The following is an 18645-nucleotide window of genomic DNA, read 5'->3' as shown; positions in this document are numbered from 1 at the left end:
AAGAATGTATCCTCATCTGAGTGCAAATTGTGACAGATGTCAAAAGAGTCCAGCCAATCTAACCCACGTGGTCTGGTCATGCTCTGCTCTGGTGAATTATTGGTCTACAATTTTGCAAAACCTTATCAGATGTACTCCATATCACCCTCCAGCCTAGTGCAGAAGCACCCATATTTGGTGTTTCACACCAAAACCCAGATACATTAAGAAAAAGACACAAAGACATTCTTGCTTTGGTGCCTTATATTATTGCACTGGAAATCTAAAGACCCACCCAGGGTGTCCCAGTGGCTGACGGATCTTATGCAACTATTACAACTTGAAAAATAAAATCTTCAGTTCGGGGATCGAGGGACAAGTTTTTCTCAGTCTGGGGTCCGGTTTTAGATCACTTTGGCAAACTCAGAATTATACCTGATGCCTCCTCACATTCAACCATCACATCCCCATTGTTTGTAGTTTAAAATATTCCAATTTTTCTGAATTATTGTTGGCATTATTAGTATTATTATTATTATTTTTCTTTTTTATCGTATAAATATCACATCAGCTATATATGTACCTATAGTTCCCTATTTTATGTTGCCATTTGGTTGACCGATTCGACCATCGAGTTGATCATATGGAGGTATGCTTTTGTCCACACTCGTGTTTCAGACTCAGTGGGATGTGTGGATCCAGAGGAGTGTGTGCGTGTGTGTGGAGCGGAGGTGGGTTGCTCCAACATCGCCTTTCCCAAGTTGGTCATTGAACTTATGCCAAGTGGTGAGAAAACTGTTTCCTTTCACCTCCTAGTTTCCTGAATTCTTTGATGTACTTTCAGCTCACACCCGTGTTTCTGTGTTGCAGGCTTAAGGGGCCTGATGATAGCTGTCATGATGGCTGCTCTTATGTCCTCCCTGACCTCCATCTTTAACAGCAGCTCCACTCTCTTTACTATGGACATCTGGAAGAAGCACCGCCCACGAGCTTCTGAGAAGGAGCTGCTATTGGTCGGCAGGTAGTGGAGGCACCTGTCCTGTTTTTTAATTGTGATCATGCCAGTTAATTGTCATCAATTGAGACAATGATGTGGGTTCTTAAAGAAAACTAATTAGATGTTGAATTATTTTTGATGCAGGATTGCGACAGTGATCCTGGTGGTGGTCAGCGTGGTGTGGATCCCCATCCTGCAGTCTGCCAACAGTGGTCAACTGTACGTCTACATCCAGTCAGTGACCAGCTATCTTGCCCCACCTGTAACTGCTGTATTTGCTCTGGCTGTTTTCTGGACGAGAACTAATGAACAGGTAACAGAAAAACACTATTCCTCCACAAGTCGATCAGATATAAACAAAACGTGAACTTTTTATACATCCTCTCTGATGGGAAATTGTGTTTTTGGTGTTTTTAAACATTTACTTGTGACATTTTCATATGATGGAGGACATGTATATACAGTAGGGCAAAAGAAAAAGTATCTAGTCAGCCACCAATTGTGCAAGTTCTCCCACTTAAAATGATAAGAGAGGCCTGTAATTTTTTTCATAAGTGTACCTCAACTATAACTATGGTGGAAAATAGGCATTTGGTCACCTACATACAAGCAAGATTTCTGTCTCTCACAGACCTGTAACTTCTTCTGTAAGATGATCCTCTGTCCTCCACTCGTTACCTATTTTGATGTCACCTGTTTGAACTGGTTATCTATATAAAAGACACCTGTCCACAACCTCAAGCAGTCACACCCCAAACTCCACTATGGCCAAGACCAAAGAGCTGTCTAAGGACACAAGAAGCAAAATTGCTGACCTGGACCAGGCTTGGAAGTCTGAATATTCAATAGGTAAGCAGCTTGGTGTGAAGAAATCAACTGTAAGAACAATTAGGAAATGGAAGACATACAAGACCACTGATCATCTCCCTCCATCTGGGGCATTTCAAGGTCCTGGAGTGGCCTAGTCATTCTTCAGATCTAAACCCCATAGAAAATCTTTGGAGGGAGTTGAAAGTCTGTGTTGCCCTGCGACAGCCCCGAAACATCACTGCTCTAGAGGAGAGCTGCATGGAGAAATGGGCCAGAATACCAGTAACAGTTTGCGAAAAACTTGTGAAGACTTACAAGTCTTCCAATTCTTCTGTTATGGCCAACAAAGGAAACAAATTATTTAGAAATCAGACAAAGTGATTTCCTGGAATTATTTTTCATTTAGTCTATCATAGTTGAGGTATACTTACATGAAAATTACAGGCCTCTCCTATCTTTTTAAGTGGGACAACTTGGTGATTGATTAAATATCTTTTTGCCCTACTGTAAAAACTCAGAGGTGAATTTCTGATTAACTCCTGCTGCTCTGCAAAAACTATATTCTAGAAAACCACACAGGTATTTTTAAATTTAGGCTTAACACTACATTATCAGAACTAAAAGACAACTGGGAATGGTTTTACAATAGATCAAAATATGACTGGGGTGAGACTTTAAGGATTTATTTATAGTCTTTTTGTCTCCCAAAAGTAGTAGTTTCAGGTGAGAGGGTCAGAGGCTGCAATGAATATCCCTGAAAAGACCATAACCAGCAACAAGTTGACTAAAAGTACAATAAAGTTCACTGAATGAGGTAGAAATTCAGCTTTGTCATAAAATGTGTTTTGAAAATGTCAATATATTCCAGGAGAAAACAAATCCTAACTTTATTGTGAGTTTATTGCATTTAGGATGGGAGACTGCAAAACATTTTCCAGGTTTCCTTGGTGCTCTGCTCGGTGTAGAGTTTTATTAGCCTCACATGGGATTCATCTTTGTCCAGCAGGTTTTCTCTCGGTGTGAAGTCCATTGTGTTTGCAAATGTGTGAACGCCTTCTAGAGTTTTTGTATCATTTCTCCCCTGGCCCTGCGCCTTACAAAGAGCTTTGTTTGTCTTTTCCCCATGAAGAAACCCACATCGTACTTTGCTCTCACTTTGAAGAGAAGAAGTCATTGTTAAGACAAGAAGTGAGTGAGAGAGAGTGTTATCTGAAAAGATACACTGAGGCATCGAAAATAAAAGATAAGAACGCTTGGGAGAAACTGTCTCTGGAGATAATGGTGTTTGCTCTGCAACATCGTCCAGTTGCAAGTGTGGACAAGTCTGTTATGTTTATAAGATCCAGCCTCTCTTCTTCACCAGAGAATGGTCTGGGTGTGTTTGGTCTTCTTTAGCATGCTGCTCAGCTGCCTAAATAAAGCTTTTTTTCCCAGGTCTTTCGGCGATAACAGGCTTTTCCCCATCTGCTGTGCTGTCAATATTGCTCTTTACTCACTAAAAATGTTCTAAAGTCTCAAGTACAGGTATCCTTCATGTTTACAATGAACTTGCAAGGTTTTAAAATACAAACTAGGCCTCTTAAGGTTAAATGAGTGCATTTGAGTGCACAGTGAGGGCTGGGAGACAGCTGTTTCATCACCGGGGGACAGTCTACCAGCTGTCCCCGACTTACGCTCTTCTTCATTTAATCACTTAGGGCAGGGGTCCCCAAATCCAGGCCTCGAGGGCCGGTATTCAGCTGGTTTTCCAGAAAACCTGCCTTATTTGCAGCTGATTACCTTGATCAGGTATGTTTAGCCAGTAAGGCGTTTCAGTGGCAGGTTGGTTGGAAAACATGTAGGACACCGGCCCTCGAGGCCTGGATTTGGGGACCCCTGACTTAAAGTGAGGGGAGGGGGTGTCAGCCTGCGATGCACCGTCGTGGGAGGAGCTACTTGGAAGTGCTCCCCCTCCCATGGTTGCCGTATGGAAACGGCCCCCTCCCCTCTTGGTTTTAATTGCACCTTAGACATGTAGGACCCTTGGTAGGAGGGGTGCTTGGACATCACTGCCAGCAAGCAGCATCCTCTCAGTGCCCTACTCGCCAATTTTAACTGCACCTCTTAGTACACACACCCTTTGCCCCTCAAAAAACTACACCAACACACACATGCATACACACTCAGAAACACACACACATACATTTCACAAGGAAGTTGGGACCTCAGACCATCTGTCCTCTACCCCATTCCTGGTGGGTACCAGGATGCGATTGCCCAGCGGGCGGTTGTTCTCTATCTGCTACAGTGTGGGTGTTGGGGGGTTCCTGGCTGCCGCTGCTGCTATGGCGGGGGTCTTGGTGTGGGGATGACTGGGCACTCTCCCTCCTTTTTTTACATTCCATCATCCACCTAAGAAGAACAAAAACACTCACTCGAGCACAGGTGTTAGCTCATCTTTGCACAAATAGTTTGCGTGACTGAATGAAATGTTTCCGAAGTTTTAGTCTGAATGCATGACTATGCGTGTGTGAACATTAGTTGTATTGTGTACATGTTGACATGTTTGTATGTGAACATTTTTGGAGCCAACAGGTATGTTGGTAACATTTTAGTGTGCGTGGAGAGGCCCTGCCCCTTCTAGATATGTATTACTTCTAAACGTGAGCCTAATGATTATAACCATCCAGCAACTTTATGCTTTATACTTTATGCTTATGCTTTGTGCCAATCCCCCTCTCTTCTTCCTGCCTCTTCTTTTCTGTCCAGTCCAACAAAAACTGTTACAAATATGACTAAGATGAATAAAGTTTGACCTAGATTACAAAAGAAGTTTATTCAGACATACCTCTGGTATGTCAGAAGATTCATAACCCCTATTGTAAAAGTATAATATGTCCAATACAAGAGGGCTTCAGGTCCCATCTATTTGCTCAGGTGTTGAACAGGACAAGTTAAAAAATAAACAAATAAATAAAACCTGGTAAAATATCTAGAACATCTTAAAACAAGATTTTAAATCTTTGCAAATATCAAATATTTTCAGTGTAGAAATTAGATAAAATATGGATGTCCTCTTTTTGATTTTTATTTTATTTTATTTTGAAATGGTTTATTTCAAGCAATCAAATAAGAACAATACACAAAAACAGTACAATCATCAGTTATACATTCATACTATGATGAATCAAACTTAGGATAATTAATAATTAATACATATTAATAAATATTGCTTGAAAGGGAGTGGAAGGAAGCGAACTTATATAATTCCACCCCTGTTCTACCGTAACCATTTTATTACATGATTTATCATTATCTGGTTCCTAACTTTTATCAGACATAATTAAGAATCTTGAAATATCAATAAAAGCACATGACAAAGATGAATAACTTAAATTATTACGTAAAAAATAACTTTTAGAAATCAAGATGGCAAATGCAAATCATTTATCCAAAATGTAAGCAGATTATGTTATATTATACTTATAAAAGTCATGGGGCTGCACGGTGGTGCAGTGGTTGGCGCTCTTGCCTCACAGCAAGAAGGCCCCCGGTTCAAGTCCCAGCTGGGGGACATGAAAAACACAACATCAATGGGGGACCTTTCTGTGTGGAGTTTGCATGCTCTCCCCGTGCATGCGTGGGTTTTCTCCAGGATCTCCGGCTTCCTCCCACCATCCAAAAACATGCTTCGTTAATTGGTTAATCTAAATTGTCCATAGGTGTGAGAGTGAATGGGTGTGTGATTGTGGACATTCTACCCTGCGACAGACTGGTGACCTGTCCAGGGCGGACTAAACTGAATAGAAAATGAATGAATAAATTAATAAAAAAATAATGCTATATCAGTAAAATAGACATAACACTGTTTCAAAAATTTTCACAGCAAATTTGATCAAGTATCAAAAGTTAAAATATGTGCAAAATTATGTAACATTTGGAAAAATCATGAATCAATTTTTCATTATGTAAATTATATTTAAAAGATGAACCAACTTTGTGTCTGCAGTGTGCATTTTTAACTTATTTTTCTATCTTAGAAAATAACTAATTCAACATAAACATAAAATGGAAAAAAGAGAAACTTTAATTTTAAAAACTTGTGTTTTTTGCTGGAAATAATTCATGTTTCTATCTGCTGCTTCATCTTGCTGATGAAGGCTCGGTCTGTAAGGAATTTAAAAACAGGATACATCCAAGAAAACACAACATTTTTGTGTGAATGATATCCATTCATATAGCCACTTGCAAGGCCTTCAGGATGCCAACGTGTTTTGCAATAAAAAGTGAAAAAATTAAGAAAATTAAGAACAAAATGTTTAAATCAGAGGGTCAAATACATGAAAATTTAATGAAAACTTCAATAAAATGAGAAAATAAAGGAAAAGTGTAAACTACTCTCTAAAGCGTTTAGTCATAAATTTTAAGGAAAGCAAGCTGTCTTAGTTAGGTGTAAAGAGATGTCAACAAAACAAAAAAGAATCAACAAAAAAGCAAATTCCTGATGATGACCTTACATTTGAGAAGCGATTAGACTAAATGTACAGTGCAAAACTGCCCTGGAAGAATATTTGATGCCTTATTGACATTTATGCATGACAGCTTCTCACACTGTTGCAGTTCACAAGGTTTTCCGGCATTGAAGAAAAGACATGAGTCATTGTTTTTTTAATTTGTTATGATGGAAGGAAAGACAATGTTTAGTCTTAGCATTGGAGGACAGATTATGCTCAGATTATGTCACACTAGAATAATCTGGCACTGCAGACCAAACAATACAGACATTTTTTATACAAAATACTATGAGGTGCAGTAGCTACATGCAACATTTCTTTGTCAATAGCCTGAATTTAAAGCTCAAACATCAAGAGTTAGTCTTGTCTTTATTATTTTCTTCCAATTGGAACAAGGTACTCATAGTCATAATATAATCATTAAGAATTATTTTAAATGCAATTTTTTACATATTAAGTCCCTTGACATCACATTAAATTGAATGTAACAGGTTAAGTGATGAAACACTAAACTGTACAGACTAGAACTCTTTAAATCGAAGTTTGTTTTAGCTTTTCTTGAGTCGAGTAAAACTGCACAGATCACATTTTTTTAGGAAGGTTGAATAGAAAAGGAAGCAGACAAATATGTTTGCTGCAGCAAAAGCTTAAGCTCAGCGTATGCGAAAGGTGGAACAACAACACTCAATGGTGGGAAAGTGAGCGCCTCAGAATCTGAGCTCAAAGCTTTTGATGAAACAATCTGTTCAGGTGGGACTGAACTCATCAGCATCTGTGCGCTGTAAAAACAGGACCCCACAGAAATAGATAAAAATTATTTAAAATTGAAAACATTTCTATTAAAAAAAATCTGCCAATGGGGTAGAAAAAATTGTCTTACCAAGAATTCTTAAAAACTTTGAGTCACTAAAACACTTTTCTCAATTTAGGATTATTTTGACATTAAAAAAACATTCTTGATAAGTTTATTTTTCTTGCAAGACAAAAAAATAAGAATTTTATTCTTGAAACAAGGGTCTTTCTATCTTCTTATGATTCAGTTTTTGCAGTGTTGAGTGTGTTTCTGTTCTTTCAGGGGGCATTCTGGGGCCTCATGGTGGGTTTGGTGGTCGGTGTGTGTAGGATGGTGTTGGAGTTCGCCTTCCCTCCTCCCAGATGCGGATTTGAAGATTCAGCACCGATGATTCTCCGCAGCGTTCACTACCTCCATTTCGCCATCCTGCTGTGTGGACTCACTGCAATCGTGGTCGCTGTAATATCTCTGCTTACACCACCACCCAGCCATGAGCAGGTGAGCACATATCCAGACTAGAATGGAGGTGTTGACACAGCTGACACAAAATGAGGGCATGGTGGAGAAGAAAAATGAAACTGTAAAAAAAGAGAGAAGAAAAAACAAATCCAATATTTCACTAGAGAAAGAAACAGATTTTTCATTTTTGAACATTCAGAGCTGCTGATCTATTTATCCCCTCTGCTGTTGCTGAAACCTGAACCCACAACTCAAACATAAGTCTTTCAGTTGAAGCACCATGTCTTAACATTTTTCAGGGGGATTAAGTAGTTATTCAGAAACAACCTTGTGCAAACTACACTCTCCTTTAAGTGAACCAGAAGTGTAAGTATCCGCATCCACTAATGTGCAGCTCTATGATTTTTCAATACAGGAGGATATAGACACAGGCTCAATAAAAACATCATAAGACATAGACAATAAACTCAGCAGAGCAAATTCAAAAAAACAAAAAAAAAATTTTCCCCAAATGTTTCAATTTGTCTATTTAGATTAGCCACTTAGATCCACAATCCACATTTCACTTTTAACAATGATTGTTTTAGCATTCATAAGTATTTCATATTAGAAATATGTACCATAGAAGAATATATTGCATTTATGACTGCAACCATTAGAAAATAGCAAAGGCTCATGTCTGATTTTTGTTTTCATTATGATTTTATACATTTATTCCAAGCACTTAAAATAATTGTAACCCCATGACCCCGAAATTGATACAGCGAGTTAAGAAAAGCAATGGATGGATGAAAAATTACGAATCACAGATACGTCAAACCCATTTCCTTAATAAAGTAATTAGAAAATAAAGAAAAAAATGAACAAAGATTATTGCAGATGATGCCATCTTCTTGACAGTGTAATTATTCCCAATCAGAAATAGACATTATTTACAGTCATACAGACACACACATTAGATTAATTAAATATAATGATTATCAGTTAAAGTCAGGTAGAGTTTCATTTGTTGCTTGAAAGGGAATGAATTGGAATGCCTCCTTAATGCCTCAAGGCGGGAATTTAATTCCAGCAATGTAAAAAAAATCACTTAAGATTTTGCTTTAAATGTTAACTTAGGTAAGTTTGGAGCAGAAGGGGTTTAATTGCATTTTTTTTTTTCAATAAGCATCAAGGGGTTAATAAAGAATTCATAAAAAGACAAAAACATGTCCATAAAAGTTATGAGGCAGCCGTTGGAGTTGTGGGATTTTGCTGCTGCAAGGAAAGACAAAAAAAAAAAAGATTCTATGAACAAGTGCGGTTTGCAAGCATAAAGTTTTCAGATCTGGCTGCAAATGTGCAAACAACAAAATGCAGTCACTAAAAGTCTGCAGAAGGAGGACTTATTTGTCCTTTTCATGTTTCATTTCAACATTCCTAATTCGCTCTTGTGCCGCTTCCTTACATTTCAGGCATGGAATTTTACGATGGCTTAGGTGAGGATCAACCAATCACAAGCAGAATCCCTTTTTAGTGAAAGCACATAATTGCACTGGGAGGTCTCACAAAACCATAGCTTAGGAAAAGAGTCACAGCCAAGATCCAAGGCAGGAGCTTTCTACTTCAAAAATATAGCAGTGATGAAGGGATACATTTCAGCAAATCCCTCCTTTAACTCCATTTGATTCTTGATCAAATCAGATGTTCTGTGTTCAAAGAAATGTTTCAAATCAGTCTGTATTCAACAAACAGTTGAGGCAGGGGCATGTAGCTCCAGAGCAACGTGTGGCTCTTTTATCTATCCATTACAGCTCTTTGGCTCTAAAGTCAAATAAAAACAAATGTAATAAAAATTAGCAGCAGATTTGTATTTTGGAGTCATTTGTTTTATCTAATCAAGTTTTCTTGTCATCAGTTTATATCTTCTGCTGCACAACCATGTCTAGTTGCTGTTCAGATGCAAAGTTCTTAAAGTATATTATTGCAGTTACATGTGCAGATTTTTTAAACAATTGGATTCTACATCAGTGTTGTCAGGTTTATACAGAAAAGTGTGCAGTGAGGAGTTTTACTGCTTTAAAACATCGGTATTCCTAGTTTGAACTTTTACAAAGGATCCAAAAATGATCAGAGTGGGAGACAAATAAAACTACTTAAACTGGATTACAGTCACCTAAAACTTTATTAAAACTGAGATGATAGGGCTAAACCACTATCTTCAAGAGGGAACTGCTGGACTTAAAAGTTTTAGCTGGAGAGAATGTTAACATTATAAAGGGAGTTTGTGGTTAATGTGCAACTAAGTTATTCTGATGTCCAAAACTGCTCATAAACATGGAATGAGTCAAACTTTTTTGGATCTTAATAGTGCTGTCAAATTCTATTGAAATCTTGTACTTAAAGGACTAAAGACAACTCTGACTTTTTCTTCATTCCTTACTGCACATCTATTTTCTTTGGTGGTTAGTCATTGTAAACAATATTGTAACAGAGTCTCCTCCTTTCCCAGGTGTGTAACCTGACATGGTGGACAATAACAGAAGAACTACAGCAAGATATTTCATTACAAAAAGTGTCCTCTGTCAGCCGCCGTAGTTCTCAGGGTGAGGCTCTGGTTATTTCACCAGTAATACAAAACCACCGAGTCAGATCATCTGTTTTCACACAGTGCTGTTACTGACTATCATGCTGTGTGTGTGTGTGTGTGTGCGTGTGTGTGTGTGATTCAGGCGCTGAGCCAACACATCAGATGACATGTGCACACGGGGCAAGCTTATGCATCTCAGCAATGCGGTGCTCACAGCAGACTCCAGCTCCCAGAGTTCCCAGCTTAAGAGAGAGCCCATTCTGGTCCAGGTTCTGCTGCATCAATGCAGTCGTGCTGGTCACCATTAACATTTACCTGTATGCGTACTTTGCCTGAGCCAAGGATCTGACGGGACGTCATGCAGAACTTTTAACTCTGAGAGAAGATGGGCCAACTCAGCGTTCAGAAAGGGATGTGGAAGGAGGCCACGTTGGTGGCACACGCCAATGTTTTTCATTAAAGTAAAGACTCCTACTATTTGTAGAATGTAAAACTCAATTTCAAACAGAAATTGTGCTTTGGAAAAGTTCTTCTTTTTTCTTTACTATTAGAATAAATCTATTTCTTTGATGGATCACTCTCAAGGTGGAGAATAAAGTCTCTTGATTTAAAATGCTTTTTTAACGTAATTATTTATGTAGTAATTAGCCATTACCATCATACTGAACTTTCTGAAATAGGGCATTATAACTTTTGTCAAAGCAACATCAAACATTACTAAATTCAGTTGTAGAAGTGATATTTGAATTACTTTATTTAGACGGAGTATTTCATCTGTTTTTACTTATTTTGAAGGTCTTTTATGAAATATTTCAGGGAAAACTTTTAGTTTGTTTTTTGTCATGTTTATGCTTTCTACCTTAGTAAAACAAATGTGAATTTCCTGAAGAATCCAGGCTCAAAACTTATGTTTGTGATTTCAAGGGAAAAAAAATCACCTTTTTTCTTTCCCGATTTAGTCCAATTATACTTTTCATTGAGAAATTAAAAGTCTCAAATTTGATAACTGAACATAATGTAACTCATTATGATGACACTTTGCTTTTTTTTCTTCACTTTTGTGAGATCTCAAATGAGGTGAAAAACAAAGTTAATGAAATGTCTTCAGAATATGTTTTCTATGACAATAAATCAAAAAAAAACAACTGTCTATTTGTGTTTTTGAACAGTTTAATAGAGTGAAAGATAAGATGGCAAAGCAGAAAATGTGAACTGTAAGAATACAAGCTGTTCAGAATTCCAGAGCTGGGATTCATTTAAAGGATACAGCAGTTTTTATGGATCAGAAAGGATCTAAATGAACTAAAAAGAAAGATTTTGTTAAATAAATTAACAGGAATGGTGACATAGGTGAAAAAAAATCCTCCAAAAAGCTCAAATGTGCAGTTTTTACACCAAACCAAGCAATGACAGAATCTGAGTTTGAAATTAGTTTTACATTCATGTGTTCGATGATCTGTTTAGCTGAAATATTTTCAGCACACACTAAGTAAATTTGAGCTAAGTAGTCACAGCAAATCAAGTATGAGCAGTGTCGTTTTGTAACTATGTGATGTTTTTATTTAGATTGTTTTGCATAAACTGACAAGAGGAGCCCTAAAGAAAGACAACACAAAACCTTACAATACTGACATTTTACGTACAGTTTGAAGCTATAGGATCCGTTATGTCTCATCGTGTTCGATTAGAAAAGTGGAGTTGTGTGGGTTAATAGAATATTTTATATTTTCTCTTTGCTTTGATGACGAGGTGTCTTTAAAAAAAAAAAAAATCACTCATATTTAATTCTGCTCTTATTTGAAACACTTTTTTCCAGTAGGTCCTAAAAAAACCTCACCTACAATCAAAATCTTTTCTTTGTCACAGAAAATATTAGCATTTTCTCAAACGTCTAGAGCAGGGCTCTGAAAGAGCTATTTGGGCGAGTTGCTCAGTGACCAAAACCCAGCGAGAGGCTTAAAGTCTCATTTTATGTTTAAAAAAATATACTTTATTGGTGTTTATGACCATTAAGCTTTTCTTTAATTATAAAATGTGGATGTTTAAATATTTACAATAATTAAATGATAACAGGGCTATATTATTTTTAAAATAGCAACGTCTTACGTTACTTTTAACCCTTGTGCTATCTTAGATGACCCCACCCTTACATTGATGTGTTCTCCCTACCATGACAAAGGTGGATAAAGGTGGAAAGATTTCATGTAATCCATGGACACCAGTGAAGATCACAAATCATTGAAGAAAAATTTTCAGTGCACTGTCTAGTGGGTCTAGATGACCCAACTCCCAACGTTACAGTGGCTAGGATAGCACAAGGGTTACAGACGTTACGTTATAAAAGTAACGTCTTTACTTTTGTCAGCAGTACATTCAAATTCCTTTCAAAATAAAATAAGATCCCCCTGCTGCAGCAGATTAAGTAAAAAAAATGGGGAAGGCCAAATCAAAGATGGCATTTTCTTATATATGTGTATGAACTGCAGATTAAACCATTTACAATCGTTTTGCTGAGTCATCTAACATGTTAAAAATCTAGAGAGTTACATTAGAGATAAAAGAGCCGGGTGCGACTCCAGAGCCTGGGGTTGCAGACCCCTCCCTGGTCTATAGCCACATCGGAAAATGGTAACATGGTGTTAATGGTACAAGGGGTGCACAAATTTTGGCGGGAAGATGCCCACCCGGCCTCGACAGCGCCCCCTCCAGCCCAGGGAACTGGAACAGTCCAAAAGTTCGATGACATCTCCACGCAGGAAGTGCAGGTGGGTGGTCTGATCAGGTGTGTAGTCGCAGAGGGCGTTGGCCAAACGAGGCATCTACACAAATGTAGACAAATCAATGCACCAGGCATGGTGGATGCACAAGACGCCAGACAGAGAATATCATACCTCCAGAAATGGCTTCTGTAGATTCAGAGAGGAGTCCCGCTCAGGGTAACAAGGGCGAGAGTGGAGATGAGCCGAGGAGATCGATTCCTGAGAGCTGTGCCTGTGCGGGCTGGGATAAGGGTTACGGGCAGGATGTGACTGGACACGAGGAGACGAGGGGGCATCCCTGAGGCACACCACTTTCTCCACAGCAATGCTGTGTGTTCGGTAAAAATCTACCAAGCGGTTCAGTGAGCAAAACGCTTTGTCCCAGATGCAGTACTGACCGCCCCCTTCCAAGACTCGGAAATGTTCCACCCTGTCGCCATAGCTGCAAAGTGAGAGGTGTGGGGGGGGGGGGGGGAGTAACGAGAAACACAAGTTAGTTACGCTCCATCACTCTTCAGGACCTTCTTCACTCTTCAAGAAACGTTCTCTTCAAAAATAGCTTAAGATATCCCATTCATAGAACAAGCGACACACATTCCGGCAACTGTAGACCAGTATGACAACTTTCACAATTTTCTGAAATACTAGATGGATAAAATACTGTTTGTTTGTTTACAGACCAAATTATTTCATAAAAAAACAAGATATTGAGTGATTAGGTTTTTGGTCAAACTGATCAATAGCCTTGACAATGATGAAAATAACAGAAAACATTTCAACAGCAATTGATGGAAAAAAATACACAATAGGAGTGTTTATTCATTTAAAAAAAGCATTTGATAATGTTGATGATTTCATTTATTCCATTCCATTCCAATAATTTTCACAGTTATATCTGTTTGGGGTTAGAGGAGTGTCCCTTAACTGGTAGTTAATAGGTAGTTAACTGGTTAACTACCTATTTGCATAAAAGGCAACACTGTGTAGAGTTTGCAGGTCATTTCTTCAAAAAGCATAAATATTGAATGTGGAATCCCACAAGGGTCAACATTGGGTCCTATTCTTTTTCTTTTTTTTTATATAAATGACATTTGTGAAGTCTCAAATGTATTGAAACTTGAGATGACATATTTTTGTTCAGGAAAGAAATTAAAATATTTATTAGAGGATATTCAAATTTAAATGGTCAAACTTAAATACTAGTTTTATAATAACAATAAGCTTTATTTGAATTTGAAAAAGACCAAGTTTATGGTTTTTACTAATAAAAAACAGGAGGAGGTAAAAACTCTACTGATGGAGTAACAGTCAAGAAAGTGTCTGACTCCTTATGATGTTCATTTTGTTCCAAAAATATGTTTTTGTGTCCACCGTCTATGTCTTTGGTCCATTGTCTATGTCTACTGAACAAGTTAAAGTGAGCTGAAACATCACAAAGCAAATAAAAATGATTATCAAAGATGCATGGGCACACAGAAGATTGCTTAGTCGTACATGGACATGAACCGGACATGAACCAGACCTGAACCAATGTTCAATAAACTTCAGCAGACATGGACAATTGACCAAAGACATAGACAGCGGACGCAAAAACACGTTTGGCACAAACGGAACCTCATATAATTTTTGATAAAAACTTGTCTTGGAAGCCACACCTGACTTTTATTTGCAATCACTCACAGTATACTTAAGCACTGCGCTGAGCCTCACTCAGTGTGAAGTATTGTTTGTGTCACTCTGCCTGCATCACTGAGTGTTGTATTTGGACCTGATCCTCTGATTTCCTGACCCTGTTTTGTTTCTGACTCTGGTGGCCTGCTGCTTGTCCCAAATCCCACCTAGTTCCTGATTACTGTAGTTTCTTCTCTGATGCTCTCATGCTTGTTTTTGACCTGTGCCTGCCTGATTTAGCTTTGTGGACTTTTAGCTGTGCTCATAAAACCTGCTGCAGTTGGAACCAGCCGTCTGTCCGTTTTGCAACAGAGATGCCAGAGAGCCTACAAAAACTACTTATTTTTACCTGATTCACAGGAGGAGATTTGATTTTAAGTTTCAAGTTGCTCGTACTGCTTTAAAGCAGACACGTTTTTCTTTTGTCGGGGTAAAAGTTTGGAATGCTCAACAAGAAATTCCAAAAAGTTGTACTAATTTTTTTTATTTAAAAAAATATTTGTCAACAAGAAACTTGAGGAATGTGTATTTTGTTGTTAGTGTGTGGTGGCAGGCAGTAAAGGCCATCTATGATTGTCTTTCTTCTCTCCTTTTACTTTGGTAGGTGATGTAAGGGGAAGAAATAATATAAGAATGTTAGTTCTTCTCACTGCTCTTTTTCAGTCATGGAGATGTGTGGACTTGTGGTGTGCTGAATGTGTTAATGTAATGTGATATTCTTCATGAAAGGAATAAAAACAGACTCAGCCATAAAGCACTTAAATCGATGCAGCACAAAAAGTGAGAGATGCTGACTCAAAGGTAGTAGATCAATATCTAGAGCTGGATTTTACCAAAAAACTAAATGTTGTAAAAAACAGAGATATCAGGTAGAGGTAATGACACCTAAGCCAGGACCAATGAAATAGTTTGGGCTCATAAGACTGTTACAGAAGAGCATTACTAGAATGAGAACAGTATGCTGTGCTGCAGCACTAAACTAGTTGAACCTGCTAAAACGCTTGTCAAAATATAAATCAGCACTCTTTTTATGATCTTTTCTACTTCTTTAGAAGGTGCTGACTCATTTTGTTCACAGAACTGCTTGCCAAATAAAAGATATGTCAGCTTCAGACTTGCTTTTTGTTTAATCCTTTGAGGGTTTGCCGAGCTGATGCGTAATAATGATTAAGCAAGTCCCTCCTCCACACACTTGAATACAATCCCTACGTTAATGCGCTAAAAAGACGTAGAACAAAAAAAAAACCTAAAGTCTGTCTGCTGTTTCCATTACTCTTTACTCACTAACAGTGACTTAAAAATGCGTGGGAAAAAAGGCAGTTTTACATTGTGGTATTACTGAGTGGGTGAAATGGTGGTCATATGTTGTTACCTTTTTGTAGCTAGAACTTTGCTGTTTAGCAAAGAAGGCCTGTGTGCTCAAGCTTTTTCTAAATTTCCTTTGTGTTTCATGCTGTGGAACAAAAGCCTTGGACTGAGCTACATCCCCAAAATAATCTGTTAGCAGTAGGGGTGTGATGATGATTTCAACTTAATCGATGAATTGATTTATCTGGAAGTTGCTGATCGAAACCATTATAAAGCTGTTTCAAAATGAGATAAATCAATAATCAATATTGGAAAATACCATTTGGATTACAGCAGTAGGTTTATTTTATAACATGAAAACGACCAAATTACATCCCAGCAGACAACACACATGTGATGGCAGCAAAATATGATCAAGCCGTCATCCCAGTCCAATGTGTGGAAACACTTTGTTTCCACACATTGTGGAATTTTTTTTATTTAGCAAAGGCATGTAACCATACAGTTTGATAGAATGTTCTATTAATGTTGTGATTTGCCATTAGTTCTTTACTTGTTTGTTTGTTCACATTCAATTTACACTGGATTATCTTGCAATAAATACCATGAATCTGGAAAACGTCACCTGCACTGTTCAGCACCGAGGTATTTATCTCTGAGTCACACTGGTTGAAGTTTGGGCTAAAGATGTCCTGGATCCTTTCAGTGGAGTGAATTGGATCCTATTTTTTAGCCATATTTACTCTCTGAGACTATTATCACTCCGTATTACTAACTTTTTGTATTACTGGCTTTTTTTCAGAACAACATTAAGTGAAGACCTTGTCAGTCCATTAAAGACAGATGTTACGCCATCAGGCTTTAATGTGCATCTGGTGTGAACCCTCATGACTGCAGTTGCATAATGCACCTGAGAACAACAAAAAGATTGTTGTTATGAAATGTCCCGATTATTGAACACATTTCATTTAGTGGCCATGATTAAATGTGTCCCACGTCACTCTGCTGGCCTAAATAACACCTCCACACACTCACACATACACACACATACACACACCCACACACACACACACCACTCTGATATTTTTAGTGCAATGAGTTCTCATGAAGTGTACTAAAATTGTCCTGACTTTAGCCTCTGTTGGCCCTGCCATTGAAGCAGAGGAAGCAGAGGTGGGTGCTGCTAGTTTTGTATAACAAAATTGAAAAAGAGACTTCAGAATATCCCATTTAGCATTAGCCTACTGTCTAAAAAGAAAAAAACATCTCTCTTTTCTTTACATATGGGACTTGCTCTAAAAAGCAAAAGCTTCAGTCATTGAAGTGTGTGAACAATTCACACTCAGCCCCTACAAAGTGAAGCAGGGTTTTGACAGGATGTTAACACATTTGAGTATATTCTTGGGGGTTTAAAGTGTGTAAATGGAGTTCTCTCACCCACCTAACGGAGAAGGAAAACTCTCCAGGGGCAGATTCGCTCTGTCGAACCAGGAAGACTCCAGTGACCTGCCAACGAAGATGCTGTTCAGCTTCAAGTCTTGACACAGCTCCTGCAAACCACCTGTGACAACACACAAGTTACATTAGGATCTCCTCCTACAGTCTTTGGAGAACCAATGTGTTTCAAATTAGTAAAAAAAAAACAAACAACAACATATAATATATATGGTCAAAGGATTTCATTACGGATGAGGAAGGAGAGAAATGTAGTTCACAGGCACAAAGCCTCGCCTTCCTTGAATCTCTGCTATGACCCAGTATGAATCCTCTTCCATTTCTGTCACCTACAACACATTCACACAATTACTCCAAGAGAACATAACAACTGCAGCACATCTGTAATCAATATACTTACCTTAACAATGTCTCCTTTCTGAAAACTCAGCTCATCTGCCTCTGATGCAGAGAAAGAGAAAAGTGCCACAGCTTCCATGTTGGACCAAGAAAAAGAAGCTTCAACAGAAATGTCTGCTCATGAATGAAAGGAGACAAAACGGTGGAGAAGACCAGCGGGGATGCCAGAGTGACCGCAGAGTGGATGCAGCTGCTCAAGTTAATGAGAGCTCCTCTGCGCGTGTCCCTCTGCTCATCCATGTGACCGAATGATGGAGCATGAGCACGTGGATGTGCTGAACATCTACTTAAACTGTCTGCACACTCTGAACTCCAGGGATTAAGAAATGTCCCTCCACCATTGGGAAAAAAAACTAAATTTAGTCCCAAGAAACAAGCATGTTTCATCAGTTAAAATTGAACACATTATGGGTGTTGGATGGATGAGTTACCAAAAATCTGAAAATAATGAATAGGTTAATGCTCCTGCACAGTAAATGAAACATATTTTTGTTAGATGGTCATTGTTAGTTCCTGAAGATGCATCCAATTTTTTTAATGCTTGTAAATGTTTTTTTGTAGATTCAAAATATCCATGGTTCAACCGTGTAAACGTCTGCCTGAGAACATTTTCTTTTTCCAGGACAATCCACACACAGTATTTCTAGTTAGTTTGCCACTCCTGACGCATGGAGAGAAAAAGTGTGAAGGTTATTGTAAATGATTACGTTAATGACATGTTTCTAAACTTTGGTCAAGAGCATTTTGAATTCTGAGGCTAACTTAACTGGTAACAAACACGTTTATTCAATGAACCTTTTTCTGTTTTTGCTTTGCCTTGGTGCTATTTCAGAGCTGCTAGGTTAATTAAAAAGCTACACAATGACACCAGCAAACAGAAAATACAAAATGTTGCAATCCCTTAACTGGCCACTGGGGACTAGTTAAAAAAAAAGAGTAATTTGTCATTAACT

The 18645-nt window shown here is 38.1% G+C and overlaps 2 protein-coding genes across 2 annotated transcripts in view; one reads left to right on the top strand and one right to left on the bottom strand.

Annotated features, from left to right (window-relative positions):
- slc5a10 (solute carrier family 5 member 10) overlaps positions 1-11245 on the top strand; it is a 31391-nt gene extending 20146 nt beyond the window's left edge. The window contains exons 10-15 of the mRNA XM_020704320.3: positions 658-765; positions 850-1000; positions 1121-1289; positions 7355-7570; positions 10023-10116; positions 10243-11245. Of these exons, the coding sequence (XP_020559979.1) occupies positions 658-765; positions 850-1000; positions 1121-1289; positions 7355-7570; positions 10023-10116; positions 10243-10436 (932 nt within the window). The 3' untranslated portion in view covers positions 10437-11245. The remainder of the gene's footprint in view (positions 1-657; positions 766-849; positions 1001-1120; positions 1290-7354; positions 7571-10022; positions 10117-10242) is intronic.
- Positions 11246-11252: 7 nt separating this feature from the next.
- On the bottom strand, positions 11253-17908 carry LOC101166194 (GRB2-related adapter protein). Its single transcript, XM_011477272.3, has 5 exons — positions 17694-17908; positions 17525-17622; positions 17280-17399; positions 12992-13301; positions 11253-12919 (listed from the first exon to the last, which is right to left on the bottom strand). The coding sequence occupies exons 1-5, from the start codon at positions 17769-17771 to the stop codon at positions 12740-12742; spliced, it is 786 nt and encodes a 261-aa protein (XP_011475574.1). The 5' UTR covers positions 17772-17908; the 3' UTR covers positions 11253-12739.
- Between the last annotated feature and the right edge of the window lie 737 nt (positions 17909-18645).

This window comes from Oryzias latipes, chromosome 1 (genome assembly GCF_053564925.1).
Source record: "Oryzias latipes strain Hd-rR chromosome 1, Olatipes_Hd-rR_3.1".
Lineage (NCBI taxonomy): Eukaryota > Metazoa > Chordata > Actinopteri > Beloniformes > Adrianichthyidae > Oryzias > Oryzias latipes.
This window is presented reverse-complemented; position numbering and strand designations above follow the sequence as displayed.

Coding starts and splice junctions, on each gene's coding strand:
- LOC101166194 (XM_011477272.3), bottom strand. CDS start 17,771: ATGGAAGCTGTGGCACTTTTCTCTTTCTCTGCATCAGAGGCAGATGAG. Junction 17,400..17,524: donor ATTTCTCTCCTTCCTCATCC/GTAATGAAATCC, acceptor GTGTTGTCACAG/GTGGTTTGCAGGAGCTGTGT. Junction 12,920..12,991: donor TACAGAAGCCATTTCTGGAG/GTATGATATTCT, acceptor ACATTTGTGTAG/ATGCCTCGTTTGGCCAACGC.